The following is a 19,479-nucleotide window of genomic DNA, read 5'->3' as shown; positions in this document are numbered from 1 at the left end:
AGCGGCCCGCTCTCGGCCCAGCGGTGGGCATGGGAGGCCGCGTCCGCCTCCGCTCACTCGCGACTGGGCAGGCGCTGAGGGAGGCCGCCTGAGCCTTTGCAGGCAACGCTATTAAAGGGCTCCCGGGCACAGGAGTTGTCGCCGCGGGGCCCCAGGAGGGAAGTGGGGTGGAAGTCCTGCTCCAGCACCCCATCCGCCTGGCTCACCCGCTCCCAGCCCGGGAGGGGACCCCTGGGGCGCGGGCACACACAGCCGAGGTGCGGCCAGCCGTGCCGGTCCAAGGGTTCCGATTCTGACAGCCCTGAGAGGCACAGTCCTGCTTGTGGAGGAGGAAAAGCAGAGACGATGCCACCGAAGCGACCTGGGCTCTGCTGCCCCCCCGCTGCTGGGGACACCCCTGGGCGTGCACCGTTTCCTCCGGCTGGGCCACGTGGCCGGCCCGCAAGCTCGCTGCAGGGCCGAGGGCTGAGCTAGAGTCTCCCTGGAATGCCTTCCTCCCCTCAGCTTCCCTGAGACCGGTCCCCACACTCGGAGAGTGCGCTCACCAGCTCCAGAAGCGTCGGAAAGCTCGAGGCAAGAAGGGAAAGCAAATACAAAGCGATCAGGCCGGCCGGGCCTACGCCCAGCCTGCCTCCTTCCCTGGCGTGTGAGAGCGTGACGGGCCGGAGTCTGGCCCGGGTGCCACGTGCCCAGGGCCCGCTGCAGGCTGCACGTCCGTGGTGGTGGCGGTGCCAGCATGTGGCAGTCATGAGGCAGTCCGGTTTTGGAAGCCAGCTTGGACCACGGGGCCGGGAGCCGACGTTGGGACACGGCTGGCCGTCGACTCCAGAGCCCGACCGAAGGGTGACCACAGACGGTGGACCGAGCGAGGCCTGCCCACTTGGAGGGCCGTGACCCGTGGGGCCGGTGAAAGCCGGGGAGCACGGCCAGGCCCTCTGACCGTGCCCGAATTTTAACAGTTGTCCTGGGCCCAGCCAGGCCTCCACCTGTCCCTTCACAGGAAGAGGAGACCACCCCGGAGGGGGTCACAAGAGGAACTCTGGACTTCATTTTCCAAGACGGCCCTTGGTGACCCCGTGGCGTCCGTGGGCCTCCTTGTGCGTCTCCGGACCTGCGGGGCTGGGGTTCTGTGCGTCACCGACAGCGCCTGGAAACCAGCGCTTTGACCAAGAGGGCAGACGCCGACTCTCCGGGACGTGCTGTTTTAATGCGCAGGTCGTACCGGATGTACAGGATACAGAAATCGATTGTTTCACTTAAAACAACAGGGTGTCCGTGCTTCCTGGTATTCACCTTCCCCAAAGTGCACGTCCCTGGGACCCAGAGGTTCCGTGAGCAGCTGTACTGGGCCTCTCCTCTGAGAAGCAGCCACGGCCTGGGGTGAAGCATCGGTCCTGTTGCCGCGCTCGCAGAAACGACGAAAACAGAGTGCACGTCTCGAAGGGCGTACGCTCGTTTTTCTCCCTAAGTCGTGTGGGCAGTGCCCCAGACTCATGTGCTCGCTTAGAGAGATGCGATTCACACGCTCCTGGTTTACGGTCACACCAAATAAAAATGCCTCCAAGGGGCGCAGCTGCGTACGGCTTTTTAAAGCTGAGAATGTTCTCCTGCCTGGCTGCTGCACTTCACCGCGGTTCTCTCGCCTGTGGGGTCGACGAGTGCTTGTGGCGCGACCTCCGCGTAGAGCCGTTCCTGAGCCGGTTTCCACCAAACACAAGTCCCACACGGTCCTGGGGCCCTCAGTCCCCGCAGCGAACGGAGCCCTCCACGCTCCCCAGAGGCCGATGGACGGACGAGCGCTCACGGGCTTCCAATGACAAGAGCCGGGCCTTAGAGCCGGAAGGAAAGAACGATTCGCCGGAGCCCGTCCGCACACGTGCAGGCACCCACGACGGCCGTGACGGGGAGCCTGAAGACGGGGCCGCGGAACTCTCCAGCTGAGCCGCGCTCGCTCGAGCGGCCCGTCCTGGCCGGGGCACCGCCAGCAGAGAGGGCTTCCGGGAACGTGGTGGAAAAAGGACGGGTAATTTTATACCAAACTTTAATTGAACAAAAGGTTACATTAAAAGCGGAGCCGACGTGACAAAAGATAAACAAATGGTATATTCAAGATAGTTTTAATATTAATATTTTTTTCATGAATTAGAAATATCACTCTTAGATTGATGAAAATTACTGAAGTAACCACGTCCCCCAGAAGCAGAATTCCATTATTTGTACATATAATACAGAGCCAGACTACACTGGAAACAACAGTATTAAAATAAATGTTAAGATTAAAAAGCATCTATACACACTGGAGGGCCGTGAGTCCGTGAGACCCATATTTAAAGTCATTTCCTAACAGCAGTGAACTATTTTAAGTGCAAACGACTCGTGAAGATCTCAGATCGCAGCATCCACCGTCCTGAATGGCACATTCCCGTCAGAAGGTGACAACTTTCACGAGTGCCCTCCGGGTTGCCTTCTGACCACCTAAGTATAAAGACATCAGTGCAAAACCAGAGTGAAGTGCTATTTATAAGAGTTGAATTTAAGGGGATTTCTTGTCCAAGAAACATTTTACACTATGTATGTATGTATATACTATATATATATATATATATATATATATATATATATATGTATGGATATATACACACACACACACACATATATATATGAGATTTTAATTACATTGAACTTTCGAGTAAAAAGCAAGAAAATGAAAATCCCATTTCTTATTTTTTACTGCAGCCCCACAAGAACGATTTAAAAATGGCAATGGCTTCTTTGGGTGAGTGGCAGAGAAGGCGGTTTCAAGCGGACCCCGAGGGTCTTCCCACGACTCCGGGTGACAGCTGCCTCTGCGAGTGTCCGTGCCCGGGGCTTCTGCCTCTGTCCGTCGCTCCCTCAGGACCGCGTGGGTCACTATACTACAGTTCCACCTGGAGAGCTGGCCTGGTTTTGGGATGACAATAAGCCCTGCAAACAAAGCAGTTTACATTAATCCAGCAAAACACGGGGCAGCCAAGAAAGCCACACTCCTCCTTCGCCAGCCGGCTCGCGTGACCAGAGTTACCCTGTCGGCCTGTCAGCCAGTGTCCTCTGTCCTCTACTTCATTGTCATTCATGTCATTGTGTGACATTCCTAACTAATCAGGAGCCACTGAACCCAGCCCCTGCCTGGCTGTCCTCCGGTGGGCAGGGCTGGCCCGGGGTCCCCGGCACGTCGTGGGCCCAAAGGCGAGGGGCAGCCGTACGCCACCCTCCCCAGAGGCCGCGGCTCACGGCCACGGTGAGGTCCCCAGGAGAGGTCCCCGTTGGCGGCCACGGCCACCCCACCTGCACACCCAGCCCCGCGAGCCGGTCGGCGCGCTCTGGTTGGGGTGTGACGGTGGTGCCGCCCCCCCATCCCCGGCTTTAGCACCAGCGTGGACTCGGCAGGTGGACAGAGAAGGATCTGGGCCACGGGTGGGGAGGCCCAGAACGCGGCCCACACCCGCGCTGTGTCGGTTCGGGGAACGGGGTGCAGGAGGTGGTGTGTGTGCCACGGGGCCGCCCCTCCCGGCAGGCGGGAGGCCTCTGGCACTCCAAGTGTGAGCGGGGCCGCGGCCGAGAGCTAACCGTGGGCGTGGGTGCGCGTGTGTGCTCATCACGGAGTTCCGTCACGGGCTGGCGGGTGACCGTCGCGGAGAAGTTTCAGGTCACAAGAGGGCAACGCTGAAGCTACGGCTTTTCGGCTCTGAACACACGCTTACGCTGCCCCAAAAATGCTTCCGTCGGTGACTCATGGACCCACGACGAGCCTTGAACTCCACGCAACTGCGGCTGTTTTCTCACCCACTGCACTTGTGCGGACACCCCGGGGCCGTGCCCACACCTGGCCAGAGGGAAGCCGGGCAAGTCGCTGGCCCCCCCGCTCACGCCTCATTTCTTCAGACTGCCCCCCCGTGACTCTGGACACAATCAGGAAGCCAAGGGCCAACGGGGTGTGACAACCGAGCCCTGCGCAGGGCGTCCGGGAGCACAAGCCTGGTCTGACGCGCCCCCCGTGTTTCCCGCTCACGCCCATCAAGGGGCCGCGGGACAGACGGCTCAGCACACCCGACCTCGGGCCGCCGCTGACCGGGGCCGCCTTCCAGCCTCCACGGAGCGGCGGGGAGGCCGGCAAGGCCCGACGCCCTCTCGGAGGCGACGTGAGGAAACCTTTAACACAAGGATGCGCCGCCTCCCTCGTCAAGGTTTCAGGTGATTCCGACTAACAGAGTGGTTTCCAGGAGCTATGGGGTGTCCTGGACAGCTTGTCAAGTCTACAAAATAAAGACCTCGCTTTTCTCTCCAAACCAGAGAAAAGTACTCTGCTCCTCCCGCCAGCGGGAGAACCACGATCCCGTCTGGGGACAGAGCCGAACACCCTGCTCAGCGGTGGCTGCACTTATTTAAATACCAACGACACTCTGAGAAAGGCACCCCCCCTACACACACACACATTAGGGAAGGTGTTGTCTCTAGACGGGCCTGGTCCAGCACAAGGTCAAGGCAAGCCACGTGTGAAATTTAAAATTCTAGTAGCACATTTAACAAGTGAGAAAAAGATGAAAATATATTTAACCCAATATATCCCATGTTATTTCAACACAGAATCAATTTAAAAATTACGAATGACGGACTTGACGTGATTTTTTCCCCACAAAGCCTTTGAGGCGGGCGCTGTAGCACATCTCCATTCAGCCCGGCCCCGTTCCCGGTGATCTGTGGCCACAGGTGGCCCTCAAGGACAGGCTGTGGTGCCGAGCGCGGGCCTGGCCGCCCCAACACCACCCCCTCCACCGCCCGCCCCACGCCTTAGCCTCTCTCCAGTTGTGGGTGTGCAGTTCCCGTGGAGGGCGGGTGCTAAGGCACGGAGGTGGCCGGGGGCCCTGGCTTCCTGGGTCTGACGTCAGCAGGGACACAGTGCCTCCACTGGCTGACCATCTCCTCTCCCCCAAGATGCTGCCTCGTCCTTGGGGCCCGGCAGGGAGGCCCGCTCTCCTCTCCTCCTAGGCGACACACACACACTCATTCTCCGGCTTCCGTTGGCTGAAGCCTCAACCCCACAGGAACGACCCCCTGTGGCCCCGCTGTCCGTGAGGCCCAGGCTCGAAACAGAACGTGAAGGTTAGCTAAGCGAGCGACCACCCCAACGCCACCCCTCCTCACAACAACCCTCTACTGCCACATGTCCAGGGAGCGGCAGGGTCCAGAAAACAGGGTTATTAGCCCTTCCGATGTCAACCCTGGTGAACGAATCTTTAATAAAGGACACGGTGCAGCAGTGCACGCCAGGGACCCACCCCCAGGGTGCCGCCCCTCGGGTACCGAGCTGGCGAGCAGCCCGGGATGCCAGGCCCGGCTGTGGGTGACAGACCCGAGGGCTCCCTGGAGCCCTCGACCAGAGCAAAGGAAGAAGGGACAGAATGGTGGAAGCAGGACCACCGGCGGGCCACCCGGGCCCTGCCCAGGGAGCCCCGAACCCTGGGGTGCAGGTGCTTCTGGTGTGCGGGTGAGGGTCCGTGACGTTCCTCGGAGGGCGCGAGGGCAGGTCTGCCACCGGCAGCGGGAGGTCAGTGGGACGCAGACCCACACCCGTTCGCCTCCTACGGATGGAACTCGCTTTGCCGTGATGGACAGCAGAGGCACCGGGGAAAGACTGCCGCTCAAACAAAAATTCAACGTCAAGCTCACCTTCTCTCTGTACGCCGTGCTTTAGTTTAAAGGTTACTGGGGGTCAAAGAGAAAGATGGAGAACACACACAGGCCCCCAACAGAGACCAGACCACTCTCAGGAGGGAGGCCAGCTGCCATCATCACATAAGAACAGTTTGGGGCGCATCCCGGGCGGGGGGGGCTCCCCGGACCCGCCATCCGTGGCAGACGCACAGTGGCCCTGCCGCCCGCTCTGCCTGCTCCCGAGGCCGGCTTGCACTTTACTGCGTCCTCACTGGTTATTTTCACGGGGAGGGGACAGCAAAGACCAGGCCCGGTTTAGAGACAGCCGTGCCCGTCTGGCCTGCCCGACGACCTTGCCGTGTCAGTGTCCTCAGCGGTGTGGGGACCAGTTTCACGAACAGCAAGTCTGCCCCGGCCCAGACCCTGCGAATCTGCCTAACACCCTATCAGGCCCCAGGAAGGAAGCGGTTACCGGAATAGTGACAATCCGGAGTCTAATATTTACTAGGCTGTCCCGCCATCACCAGACTTGCCGTTTTATTGCCGCTAGAGATCTCACTTGAAAATTAAACGAGGAGATACTCCAGCTCTTGGTCACACAGAGACTAAGAGGCAGATGCCATTTATAAATTGATGTCCTTCTACAGATGGCACGGGCACAGTGAGAAATCTCAGCAGGCTAACTTCTTCCAGAACGCCCGAGCCACACACCCCTCTTGCCTGACCCTCCACGAGACCCTCACGGCTCGCATGACCCAAGCGCTGCATGAAGAGCCCGTGGAAGCCTGGCGGAGCCGAAGCCCCAGACCGCACGGCCAGGGTCAGGGGTGGGCACAGCACAGCCCTGATTCCCCGCAAGGGTGACCCCCCCCCGAACGGCCCCCCCCAGGGCCCCTCGTGGCCCCCGACCCACTGCTCACTTTGGGCCTGGGGCCTTGGCTCCTGCTGGGCAGTAAACAGACCCTGTCCCTGTGGTAGCCTTGACCTGCCCAACGACAGGTCACATCGGGGGTGACAATTTCCCCCAGGGAGACCACTCGGCCTGATGCCTCAAGAGAAACTCACCCGGAGAAAATGATGCTCTTTTCAGACATCCAGGCAAAAGGCTTTCTTGGGGCACAAGCATGTCGGGGCAGCTCAGAACTCTGCCTGGGGAAAAAGCACCCCCTTCCTATGGCAGGAGGAGGGGACGCTCTCGTGTACCCTAAAAGCGCCTCTGGCTGGAGTCGCTTCAAGAGGGTCTCAGCCACCCTGGCCCCCACCCAGAGCGAGATGCTGGTCTGGAGGCCACCAGCACTCAAGGAGGGGAGGGGACTGGGTGCCTCCAGAGGCTCTGTCCCTTGCAGGAGACCACGGGTCCACAATCAACGGTTTCTTCCCACAGGCAGACACACGGGAGGATGGAGTATTTTTTCAAGGCACAGACTATTTTTAAAAGATTAAAATGTCGTGTGTGTCTTTCTCAACTTGCTGTCGACCTCGCAGCGTTTAGGGCCGAAAAGCTACTCCCCGCTAAGGGAAAAACATGCTGTTGCTGTGGCGGGAGATCAGGTCGGCCGCTGTGAGGGCGGACGAGCGACAGGCTCGTCTGCGCTGGCAGCTTAGCGTGAGAGGCGAAGTGCACGACCCTTCGCGCCGGGCGCTCGGGAGGACGGCACTGTCAGAGGGTTCGGGGTCCAGCCCCCGGAGCACGCGGAGAGGCAGCCCGGAGGGAGCTCCAGGCCCGAACGTCTCCTGTCAAGGAGCAGCCCCAGGGCCCGACCAGGTGACCTCCCACAGCCTTGCAGATCCAGGCTGGAGTCCGGCCTCGAGGGGCTCAGGGCCAGAGAGGCCGGGGTGCTGCTGGGGGGCCGGGGGCGGGGGGAGGACGCCTCCCTGCAGGACGAGGCGAACCGCTGACTCTTCCCACCCCACGTGGGCCGGGTGTCTCCAGAAGGACGGCTCCACGGCGGCCACGAGGCCTCAGGCGGGCCATGTGAGACGAGGAGGAAGACGAGGACAGCCCGGGACAGGAGCTCCTCCAGGAGCCGGCCCGCCTCGGTGCCCCCAGCTAACTGGCCAGGGGACCCAACGGGACGCCCGACGCCGAGCCGCTGGCGGCCCAGGCCGCCCCCTCGCGCGTCCGCGCCGTCGCCGAGAACCTTCACCCGGCGCGGCCGAGGAGTCCGTCGGCAGCCCTCGCCCAGACGGCACCGTCGGCACCTCTGCCGCTCGGAGCAGTGAGTCTCCAGTCACAAGGACGCAGAACTGGGCGGAAGTGTGGGAACTCCCGTGGCTGTTGGCGCTCTCGCCATGAACAAGCACCGAGAAGCTTCCTTCTCCGGCCAGCTGGGACTGCCGTACAGCCTTGCTGTGGAAGTGACCACTGGAAACTGTCCACGCGTCCGGTGTTGGCACGCGTTTATGGACAGAGGGCCCCCGAGCGCCTGGGGACACCCGTGGGCGGGGAGGCCCCGGCTGCGACGGGGACGAGGGAACAGCTAAGACCCAAGACAGTGCCACACAAACACCGTTTTCTTAACATGAGAAATCACCAATACTGCCATGAAAGCCTCATTAATTACTGTAACAGTTAAGAACTTAACTTACCAGCATGTCATGTTAGGAAGGCTCTTCATCAAATTTATTTGTCAAGAAGTTAGATGAAAACGTAACAAAGGACACAAATTTCACTTCTGATTTTCATTAAACGTAAATAATCATACAGTTTTATACGATGCCACCTAACACAGCAGTCCTTAATAAACTTAGGTATACAGAAATAAAAAACGCAGGAAATTCTTCCTTTACCCTTTGAGAGGCAGCAGCTGGAGTGTGACCGAGGTACCAGGGGGACTGTCCCCTCCACAGGGTGGGGGGAGGGTGCATTTTCTTACGGCTCAGAACCTGGGCTCTGAACCCAAGTGCTTTTCAATGCAAGCCCCGGACCCCGTTCTCCAGCCTGCCATCAGCGCTCGCGGGCCATTACCAGGCTCACGGCGCTGAGCCCCCTGACGACCCGAACACATGACAGTCCCAAGCAGCCCAGTGCGACAGGCGTGCTGACGGGGGGCCTCGCCAATCGGTCCCTGATGTGCCCCCAGGACGGCTGACGCTGCCAGGTTACTTATCAAGCCCACCACACACACGTGGAGGCTCCCTGCTGAGGGAGGACACCCCGACAGCGGGCGCAGCCCACACGACGGGACAGTGGCTCAGAGGCCAGGAGGGGCGGGGCAGTGCCGGGGCCTCAGGCGCAGAGCGGGACGCTGCGTTCTGCGCCTCTCTCCCGGAAGAGCCCGGGGAACTCTGCTGCTAGGTCTTTCTCGGGTTCCCTCCCCGGCCCTCCCTGACCCTCAGGCTTTCCCCCCTCACCCTCTGAGCTTCCCCAACAAAGAACCGAACGTCTCCCTCCCAAGGCGAGAGGGGAGCCCCGTACACGGTGCAGACGTCTGACCGAGCAGCTCCACCGATTTCTGCACAAACTCAGTATCTGACGAGGGTCTTAACGATTCAGTGGAGGAACCGGGGGTGCGGCTGCCCGGCTACCCGCCAGCTGGGACTCGGGTCCCCCGGGACGTGTGTGCAGGCCCGCAGACAGGTGGAGCCTCGAGGCGCTTCGCTCCTGTGGCCCCTGAAGAGCTGACTCCCCTTTCCCGTCAGAGGCGCGGACGCTCAGTTCCAGGCAATGGCGCACAGAACATTTCAAAAACGCTAGAAGCTTCAATCAGCACACGAGACAAAATTAGGATTCTTTACCACTATTTAAGTGAATGTAGAACCCAAAGTTACTGATTGTTTTTCAGGAGTCTGCCCACTGCCTCTTACACATCTGCTTCTAGAAGAAGGCAGCGTTTTCCAAAGGCTTCTCTCTCCAGCCCTCGAAGGGATTTTAACCCCCGTGCCCCTGAGTAAGGGAGGATCTCAGAGAAGGGCTGGGGTGGCCGGGGGGCTCGGAAGCCACAGCACGGCAGGCTGGAGAGAGGCGAGCCGGGGCAGGGCAGGCAGAAAGGACCACGCACGATAGGAAAGCTGTGCTGGCCAAGCAGTAACGGCCTCCTCTTGCCAAAAGCTGTTCTCTTCCAGAAGTTGGGTTAGAAGAGAGATTCTTGGTCAGGATAATGTTTAAGCAAAAACACCTGAAACAGTTTCAGTGAGGAAGCTCCAAGTCTGGTGCGGAAACTACAATATCACCCCAGGGCCACCGTGGAAGCAGCTTGGCCCTGGGCCCCACACACCTGAGATCAGGACCCCGGGGGCCCCCCTCCCCGCACCCCACAGCTGCAGGAGTCATCATGGGAAGCCAGTCCAAGGGGGGCCCGCCCCTCCAAGCGCCCCCTCCGCCAGCGGCCAGCGGCTCTACTCCTGCCCCTCCGGATTGCAGGAAAGGGGGTGGGTGTCACAAGAGCGGGCCATGCGGCGCTCCCCAGCTCCTGACACCCAGCAGGCCCCCGGAGGGGGGACCCCAGAAACTGGAAGAACAAGACTGTGACCAAGCCCCAAATCCCAAACTGTGACAGGACCATGGTCTTTAACACTGGGTGGGGGGAGGGGGTTGGGGAGAGAAACACCACGGGCTCCTATTAGCACATGTCGAGGCCCGATTTTAAGGAAACCATACTCTCCTCCTCTTGCCTCTCCTGCCCCCGACTCCCACCGACAGACTCCGCCTGGGTCGCCCAGCAGTGCCCCCCGAGCCGTCCCTCCCTTACCGCAGCCTGTGCAGCTAAGGGTGCCAGGGGGTGAAAGGGATCAGAGAGCGCCCGGTCCCCAGAAAGCGCACCCATCACGGCTTTGGAGCGATGCCCTCAGAACCAGGTCAGCCTAAGCTTCCCCACAAAGGCTACTTACCTGGGACCAGCCACTCGTTACCTGGGCCAAATACAAGTCCTGAATTTTGAAACTGCATACTCAATGCCTCAGAAGCATTTGAAATGAAATCTCTAAAACGATGTAAAACCACACCTGGAGTGCTGGCTACGAATCTCTCCATCCGACAGCCTGATTTCGCTTCCAAAGTTGAAACCGTCCCCAAGGCCGGCTGACTTTGCTAACCTTAGGTCAGTTAACATTTAGGAACAGAGGACCGTATCTTACAAGCCAACGGGACACGAACATATACCCGGGGACACGACGCACAAACGGCAGGGGCGAGATGCCCCCGGCAGGCCAGCAGGCTTCTCGTGGGGCAGAGCACTGCCATCGGTAACAGAAACCCCTCGCGTTCAAGGGGCAGGGTGGGTAGAGCGGATGGCCCCAGCGGGAGGCGCGGGGGGGAGGCAAGCAGGCCCGGGAAGCGGGGGCCGGGGAAGCGGGCCGGGGAAGGTGGGGACGGGCTGCGGGAGGAGCACACAGAGCCGTTGCTCCGGCACCAGAGCTGGGCGCTGCAGAGACAGGAAAGCCCCCCGGTGTCTGCTTCGCTGAATCGCAGCCACTACTCAAACCGGTGTCAACGAACAGCATCTCTAGGCTTCATCACAAAGGTGTGCAACACAGAAAACAAACCGAAACGACCAAAGTAAGTTAACAAACAAGATAACCGCCGTCTTGAACCTAAGACACGCAGCTCAAAGAACCGGGTCCTCCAGGTGAAACTGGAACTTGCAACTCCTCGCACAGGTGATCGGGACCACGGGCGTGAGAACCCGAGACTGCAACGCCCGGGCAGAAACAGCTCGGGGTCCCCCGGAGGGAGCGCCCACGGCCGCTCCCACGGCTCCCGAGCAGCCACGAGGCCGCCAGGGCCAGGGGTGAGGCCCTCCAGCAGGAAGCCACTGAGGACAGAGCCCAAGCGGAGCCACGACAGCCGTCCAGGAAGAAGAGAAGGGGGCAACCTGCACCTGCGCCCCCCCCCCCCCACTCTGGGCGGGAAAACAAAACCCAGACCAGCGCCCCCTCTGGAAGCGCCTGGAATCTTCACAAAACGGGGCTGCAGAGTCTGTCCCGGGCCACGGTCGTGCCTTTTTGACCAAAAAACAACGTCAAACAACAACAACAAAACCCACACACACACACACACGAGAAAACAAAAAACAAAACAAAAAAGACACAAAAGAAACCAAAACCGCCTTTCCCTTGTTGGAAAAAAAAAACATAAGCAAAACGCATCCAACGTGAAGGGTCTCGGCTTCTGTGGCAACAGGCACTTGTGACCACCGCTGCTGGCGCCCTCGGCCCACAGTCCCCGGGACAGCCAGGCTCGGAGGAGTGTGGGGTTTTGTTTAGTGCACAGGTTCTCAATCAAAGTGCTACAAACTGCTTCTTTGAAAAAAGATGTTTATTAATAAACAATTTTAATTGTCATAAAATGACTAAAATGGGTTTTAAAAATTAAGGCTCTTCTCTTTCTGTGGATTGCCAGAACAATGTAAAAATAATATCAATCAACCCTGCTGAATGCTTTGTTCCTAAAGTTAAATTTCATAGATTCCTAAACATTTTATGATTAAGATAAAAACTGGCCTATAAATGACAATTAATGGCCGCCCATACTGAACACACACTCCGATCAGGTGTACAACATTCTAATTGAGTAGTTAAGCAAAAATATTCCAGTTAAAGCAGAAATTTTAATTTTAGCATTGAAAGTCATTGTTCCCCACACGGTCATGATTTTCCTAAAATCGAAGTCGTCTAATACAGGAACTCTAACCTTGGGACTCTATATATTCCCAGGAGGGTGACTGACTTGGCTGGCAATTAGTTTGATTATATTTTTTTAAACGCTCTAAGTTGAATTATCAAATGATTCAGAATTACATGGCATGCAGTATCCAAAATTATGGCTCTGATGCATTTAGATTTACATTAAGAGTACGAAGTGCCATTCACATTCATTGTACACCCCACCCTCCCGCAAGAAAAAAATCACTACCTATTCGAGTTCTAGATCTGGTGCAGCATTAAGGATTAAAACTTACCACTTTACCAGGCCTTCCCCATGTGCAAATAAATCCCTCCTGACAAGCAGTGACTAGACAGTCTTCAAGAAAAATTAACACAGTCAGTCTTTCGTGTGCTATCTTTTTACAGATGAGCGGCTCTAACAAGGGAACGTCTTCCATCCGAGGACACAGGGGCGTCCCCAGGGTTTTAGCGGGGTCCGTTTTGGTTTTAGTAACCAGGTTCAGTTTGTCGCTGCTCTTGCTGGAAATGTGTCCCATGCTATGGTTTCGCTTGTGGTCTTTCTCGTGGTGCCTGTCCTTCCGGTCGTGCAGGGAGAGTGTCGCGAATTTGCTGACCCCGGAAGCGATGGCCCCGTCGGCCACGCTGCTCTTGCTGCCGGCGCTGGAGACGGTGGAATGCGGGAGGCTGTTGGAGCGGGGCAGGGGCGGGGGCGCGGAGTTGCCGGGCGTCGTGACGCTGTTCCCAGTGCTGCCGGCGGGAGGGCTCGTGGCGTTCATGACATTTGTGTGTGTCCTTGCTCTCGAGAGCGGCTGGTGGGGGAAAAGGATGTCTTCCGTGAGGTCCCAGAGGCAGAGCTGTGTGTCCTGGCCCACGGAGCCGAACCGGTACGTGACGCTGACGGGGCGGCTCTCGGCCGAGTTCCGTTTCGACAGCCTGGACTGCGTGCTATTGGCTCGATCTCTGCCGAAATGGAGGAGGTCCTGGAAGTCCTCGTCGCTGCCACTAAACTCCATGGGGTCGCTCTCTTCCACGCTAGTGGTATAGGGGTCAAACGCCACAACACTGACCCAGGATTTGTGCCCGTGGCCTCTAGCTATCACTCGGCAGTCTACGAAAGACCAGACCGTCACCAGGTCGTCCTCGCCCCCCGTCACGATGTACTTGCCGTCCGGGCTCCAGCACACACACAGCAGGCCCCCGAAGTAGCTCTTCATCGTGCCGTGCAACTCCACCGAGTCGAAGTTGAACACCCGCAGGAACCCGTCCTGGCTCACACACGCCAAGAACTTGCCGTCTGGGGAGAAAGCAAACTCGTTGAGGGCCCCCTCGCCCACCGTCCACTTAAGGAGAGGGTTCCTCGTGGATTTGCTCTTGCAAGTGTGCACGGCAAAGCTCTCGCCCTGCTTCAGAAGCTGGTAGTGGGGGGCTGTGGTACCACAAGTGTGCTCCACATTATACAAGTACATGTTCCCACTGGCGTGGGCTACTAGGAAAAGGCTTTCCGAACCGGGAACCCATTTGACACAGGTTACGCGTGACTTGTCTATTAGTCTCTGTGAAGACAAAGGAGAACAAGTTATCACAATGGAGAAGCTTTAACGGTCTACTTTTCCAGCAAGAAACGTGTCTGCTTCTCGGTGAGAAGGGAAGTCCGTCCAGGCACTGCACTCTCTATCCCGCGGTCGGCCAAGCCAGCGAAGAGCATCTGGGCCCCTTGTAGAATTACTCTCTAGAATCGCGCTTGGGCGTTAGGCCACTGGCTTTCGCTGAGGGAGTCAGTCATTCCACACACACTGTCGAGAGCCTACTCTGAGCCACACACTGTACCAGGCGCTGGGACACACTGGTCACAGGGCCAGCCCCCGGGCAACTTTCGTTTCTTAGGCTAGGAGCGTCTGAATCTGTGATTCCTGGCACCTACACACAGCATCCTCTCTACGAAGACCCCGGGGAAAATCTCGCGGTCCTCACAGCGGGGAGCGCTACGCCTCCTGGCCCCTCTGCGTCTTACGGCGGCGGCGGCGGCGATGTAAGTCATGTGCTGACTACACCTGCCCCCCTGCTGTGGCCGCTCCAGGGTGGGCAGTCCCTGTGCAGCCGCTGGCAACAGCACACAGGACTTCAACGCACACTTCCTGGGCTCCACCTTAGCCCTGGCTTCACTGAAACTTCCTCACTCCCAGTCGCTGTCCTGTGTGCATCTTTATAAGTACGTCCTCCAAATCTTCTCTGGAACAAGGTGGTGTTTAAAGAAACAAACAGACGATTGATTCAGGAGTATGTGCCTGCCCACTGCCACTCTGCTCCGTGCTAATTTCTGCTCCACTGACCAGCCAGCCGTTCCTTTAAAAAGCACACATCGGGAGTCCGGCCTTTAAAACCAGAGAACAAAAGGCCAAAGTAAAAACCACCCCAAGGCACAAGAAGCGCGCGCTGCCCGGCTGGCGGACCTGGCCGCGGGGCTCACGGTGCCCCTCTCCGGGGTGCCCGGTCCCCGATCACATCACCAGAAACCATCCACAAGTGCCTAAGACTCCCACGTTTGTAGACACTCCTCCTGCCAAACATTCCCGGCACCCGTCTCCCCGGGAGCCCAGCAGACCCCGGTGAGTGGAACGTACCGCTTCACCCAGTGGCCGGGACTCCCAGCCCGAGCCTCAGGGACGCGGATGCAAACCGCCCTCCCTCCCCCGCCATCCGCCTGGCGCGCACATCCTGCGTGCGCAGCCTCTTACAGAAAATCACAGAACGTGAAATAACCCGTTGTCTTCACAGAAGAGATAAATGAACCCTGCAAGCTCCTACAGATTACTAGACCACGCAAGGGGAGAGGAGAGAGGCCTGGCCCTGCACAGCACGCGGGGCCGGGGGGTCGGGCAGGGGTCACCGAGCGGCAGGTGACGCTGCTTACTGCCCCGGTGTGGGAGCTGCAGGACGGCCCGGCCGGCCCCCTTAATTAACACAGACGCACAAGCTGGCCTTGGGGACACAGCCGACGTTCTCATCCCTCTTTCCCTTCCTACCCGCCCCCAAAAGGCACCTGAGCTACTCCGACGCGGGCAACCTAAAAGCCCAGCGACCACTCTGGCAGGGTCTCCCTTAGGCCTTCACTGCTTCTCCACAAGAGGTTCCAGAGGTGACTTCGGGGCCTTCCCCACCCATCGGACCCTGCTGTACCCACCGGGCCCAGGCTGCCCCAGCAGGCCTCAGGCCGCCGTGGCCCTCGGCCCCTGGGGTGGCGGCCCGGTCAGGCGGTCGGGGGCTGCAACGCCGACTCGGGCTGGCAGGCGGGCGGCCGGGCCGCCGTCCTTCCCCCGACCCCACGGCTCTCGGTTCCTGCACCTCACGCGTCACCACAGCCAGATCGCGGTCCTGCCCGCACAACACCTCTGCCGCTCTCTCCTGTGTGGAAATTTTTAAGGACAGACTTAAAAACTTCCAGCACTGTGCTTAGGAGAACATTTCGTGTGCCGCTTAAAGAGACACAACAAAAATAATTCGTGAGAATTCCAACTCGTAACACTGTCCAACAAACGTGAGGCGTGCAGGGAGATAGCAAAGGTTCCTGGGAGGACAGAACCCACTTAGGGCTTTCATTCCCGACTGAAAAGGGGCACGGAGATGACTGCCAGCAGATCTGTGGGCACACCTGACGGACAAACCGCGGAGCCTCCCCTCTGCGCCCGCCGGGGCGTCTGAGCACACAAGGGTCTGCCCCAGCACCTGCGGGTCCGGCCCAGCAGCGCAGGCGACCGCGAACCGCGACAAGCCAAGGCCCCCGGCGCCAGCTCGAAGGCGGAAGGGGCGCTCCCTGGCAGGTCACGTGCTCAAGCGTGGGGAAAGCACGGGCCTCGAGGGGCGGTCCCCGGGTCTCCTCCAGGTCTGGGGCACGCCGGACAGCGGTGCCGACTTCCCACTGGAGGATCTCCTCTGCGTGCCGGGCACCGGTAAGGAAGGGGCTCTGCGCACACGCTCTTTCACCTCAAAATTACCCTGCAAGCTCAGCTTTTGCTCTGTTTGAATAGGTGACACATTCGCAGTGCACACGAAAGTCTGCCGGAGAAAGCCTTACTCACGTCCCCCTCCTCCATTCCAGAGCACCTGTCCCCAAGTCACTGTTACTAAGCTTCCTGCTTCTTTCTCCAGAGCGTCTCCGTCCACGGACAAGGCCGATGTGGATGTGCTCAGTACCGTGTCTGTCCATCTGTCTGTGCTGGTACAAAGACAGCTTCCGGGGAGCCTGGGTGGCTCGGTCGGTTAAGCGTCCAACTTCAGCTCAGGTCACGATCTCGCGGTTTGTGGGTTCGAGCCCCACGTCGGGCTCCGTGCTGACAGCTGGGAGCCTGGAGCCCGCTTCCGATTCCGTGTCTCCCTCTCTCTCTGCCCCTCCCCCACACATGCTCGGTCTCTCTCAAAAATAAACATTAAAAAAATTTAAAAAGGAAAAAGGACAGCGTCCTCGTTCCCTCCTACAGCTGCAGAGTATTCAATGATATGGCTGCACTGACAGACGTGCGTGTCGCAGTGGATGACCCCGCATACATGGCAGTTTTCACGGGTATGCGCATACATGCAGGGTGAACCCCAGTAAAACAGCTGGGTCAAAAGGTATATACATCTATGATTTTCACAGATACTGCCAAATCGCCTTCCACGGAGGACAGAACCCTGTATTTTCATCAGCAACGTAAGAGCACCGTTTCCCCCACAGAAAGGCGATGTTCTCCCCGGACTGCCCTCCAGGAGACAGAGGCGCACAGAGGTCAGGTAACCTCCCTGCCGTCCCATTCACTCGCCCACTCACCCGTTCATTCGCTCGCTCGTTCACTCACTCATTCATTCACCACCCTCCTCTTCTTCACTGAATGCATTCATGCCGGGCACGGACACAGCGCTGATGTAAACAGACGGACATTCCTTCCTGTGTGGCATTTACGTCCGAGTGGGAGGGGAAGACCGTGAGCCCCGCAAGATCTGATGGTGCCGAGTGCTGTGGAGAAGAACAGAGCGAGGAGAGGAGACACGGTGCCGATGGGGAGGAGGTCACAGCGACTTCCATTTCCGGCAGGAGCAGGAGGGCCTGGCGGGACTCTGTCCGGCGGTGAGGGCTGGCTGCAGGCTGCCAGGTGCAGTGGGAGACTGGGAGCAGGGACAGGCAGCGAACCCAGCCCCGGGCATCCGAGGGAAAGAAGGGAACCAGGGCAGATTGGACAGACCGGGCAGGGTGGGGTGCCGTCTCCCGTGCCACCCACAGGCATCGACTAAGGCTAGGGCCAACGCCCGCCGGTGCCCAGAAACAGGACACGAACCCACCTGGGACGCACAGCCGGGGAGGGAGGCACACTCTAGGCCTAGCTAGCGGAGTCCTTGAATTTAAACAGCTCTGGTTATTATTTGGTTTGGGTTTAACAAAAAAGGAAGAGAAGAGAAAGCATTTTACTCCTTTTTTTCAAATTAAGAAACAAATACCTGGAACGTTTTATTCGATAAATACAAAGAAGAAAGCCCGGTCGCTACACCGTAAAGGTGTATTTTCGCTCCTGAAAATGTCTAGTGAAAAAGGGAAAGAATTTTAGCGCTCCATGCTAAGGAACGGGACTACCCTGTTGGATTCTCCAGTATCGATGGGGCCCTGATCTGGACACGCACAGGGAGGAAACCCCTCAGTAGAAGCCGGGCCCTTCTGAAGAGTTCCTGAGCACAGTTGGGGCAGGAAGGACCGCATGGAGAGCGGCTCGGACGGAGCAGTCCGGGTCAGTCTGGGGACGTGAGTGGCACCTGTCTTGGCTGGAGCCCTGAGCTGCAGGGAACGGGGTCTGCAACTGGAACCAGGGCTCAGGATGGTGAAGTCTCAGGCTAAGGGGCTTTGGGCCATGACCTTAAAGCCCTGAGAGCTTGAAGTGTGTCTGAAGCGAGATGTGCTGTGTGTGTAAAACAGACACCGGGTTCTGAAAACTTGAAAAACTGTGGAAACTATCTCATTCGTAATTTCATGTTGCATAATGTTGAAATAACATTTGGACTATACAGAGAAAATAAAATCCGAATTTCACCTATTTTTAACTTAGTTAACGTGCTGCTAGAAAATAGAAGATTGAATCTGTGGCTCACACGGTGTTTCTACTGACAGTGAGGCTGCAAGTCAGCGAGGAAGTGAAGGCTTCTGAAGAGGAAAGCGATGGGATAAAGAGAAACTGTCCCACTGTCCCTGGCAGAAGGTACAGCATGGAAGACGGAGGGTGGGGGGGCGGGAGAGAGGAACCAGTCAGGAGGCTGTGACAACCGTGTGTGGACAAAAAGGTCTTGAACTGGATGGTGGCAGCATGGCAAGATGGGCTGTTTAACAAAGGACTAGGCTGGAGGCAGCAGGAGGTACGGGGAGAAGCGGGTAGGACTGCTGCTGGGCTTGGAGCCTGAGCGACTGGGCCACAAAAAGAAGGATGGGATTGGGGTCATGCTGGGAGAAATCAAAGTGTCCCCATCCAGTGGGCAAGGAAGACCAGGAAAGCAGCTGAGAACAGGCAGAGCCGCATCTGTGGCATCCCAGGATCCCCAAGGAAGGATCCCCAAGCACGGAGGAAGAGGAGAGGGTGACGCTCTGCAAAAAACCCACTTCTGCAGGACAAAAGCAGAAGGAAAATCAGAGAAATGAAGGAAATCAGAGAGGAAGGGGCTGGTGCTGAGTGGCTGCCCCAGGCCAGGAGCTCAGCAGAACCACAATGTTCCTCCATCATGTGACAAAGTCTCTGAGGTTGGCTCTATCTACACACCAGGAAGGGAGGCTCGGAAGGAGGCCGTGACTCCAGCAGGGCCCAGGCAGGCAGAGCAGGAGCAGGGAGGCTTCCTTAGAGAACACGGGGAGTTCTGAGTGTGAGGGACCAAGGAGAGGAGTAGGTGGGATCCAGAGGAAAGCCCCCCGCTCCCAGACTGCAGAGGAGAAGCCCAGGGGACGCTGACAAGTGGCGGAGGAAAAGGAGTGGAGGAGAGTGTGAGCCCCATTCCAGCACGCCAGCAGAGGGAGGATGGAGCGGGGCAGGTGTTCGGGGAGGGGGCCGAGGGCAGGGAGGCGGCAGGGAGACTCAGACGGTCTCTGGTAGGTCACCTGGACCGGCCGCTGGGTTTCCATTAAAGAGTCAAATTCTAGAACACTCCAGGCCAATTTCTGCTTCAATAAAAAACCAG

At 58.4% G+C, this 19,479-nt stretch overlaps 2 protein-coding genes across 31 annotated transcripts in view; one reads left to right on the top strand and one right to left on the bottom strand.

Moving 5' to 3' along the window:
- The window catches only part of MOK (MOK protein kinase), a 70,338-nt gene extending 61,874 nt beyond the window's left edge, over positions 1 to 8,464 (top strand). For 12 of the 16 annotated variants that reach the window (XM_045452147.1, XM_045452154.1, XM_045452155.1 and 9 more), the window contains one exon: positions 5,369 to 8,464. Coding sequence is in view for 2 of the 16 variants with exons in the window: in XM_045452153.1 (XP_045308109.1) it covers positions 2,737 to 2,955 (219 nt within the window). In the remaining 14 variants the exon portion in view is untranslated. Of the gene's footprint in view, positions 1 to 2,736 lie in introns of all 16 variants that reach the window. The other 4 variants (XM_045452153.1, XM_045452149.1, XM_045452151.1 and 1 more) reach the window with 4 other exon arrangements.
- Positions 2,099 to 19,479, bottom strand: part of WDR20 (WD repeat domain 20) — a 65,916-nt gene continuing 48,535 nt past the window's right edge. For 6 of the 15 annotated variants that reach the window (XM_045452133.1, XM_045452132.1, XM_045452134.1 and 3 more), the window contains 2 exons: positions 12,591 to 13,850; positions 2,099 to 2,964 (listed from right to left, as the gene is read on the bottom strand). In XM_045452133.1, coding sequence (XP_045308089.1) covers positions 2,911 to 2,964; positions 12,591 to 13,850 — 1,314 coding nt within the window. In that variant the 3' untranslated portion in view covers positions 2,099 to 2,910. Of the gene's footprint in view, positions 2,965 to 11,929; positions 13,851 to 17,101; positions 17,288 to 19,479 lie in introns of those variants that run through there. The other 9 variants (XM_045452139.1, XM_045452138.1, XM_045452144.1 and 6 more) reach the window with 6 other exon arrangements.

This window comes from Leopardus geoffroyi, chromosome B3 (genome assembly GCF_018350155.1).
Source record: "Leopardus geoffroyi isolate Oge1 chromosome B3, O.geoffroyi_Oge1_pat1.0, whole genome shotgun sequence".
Lineage (NCBI taxonomy): Eukaryota > Metazoa > Chordata > Mammalia > Carnivora > Felidae > Leopardus > Leopardus geoffroyi.
This window is presented reverse-complemented; position numbering and strand designations above follow the sequence as displayed.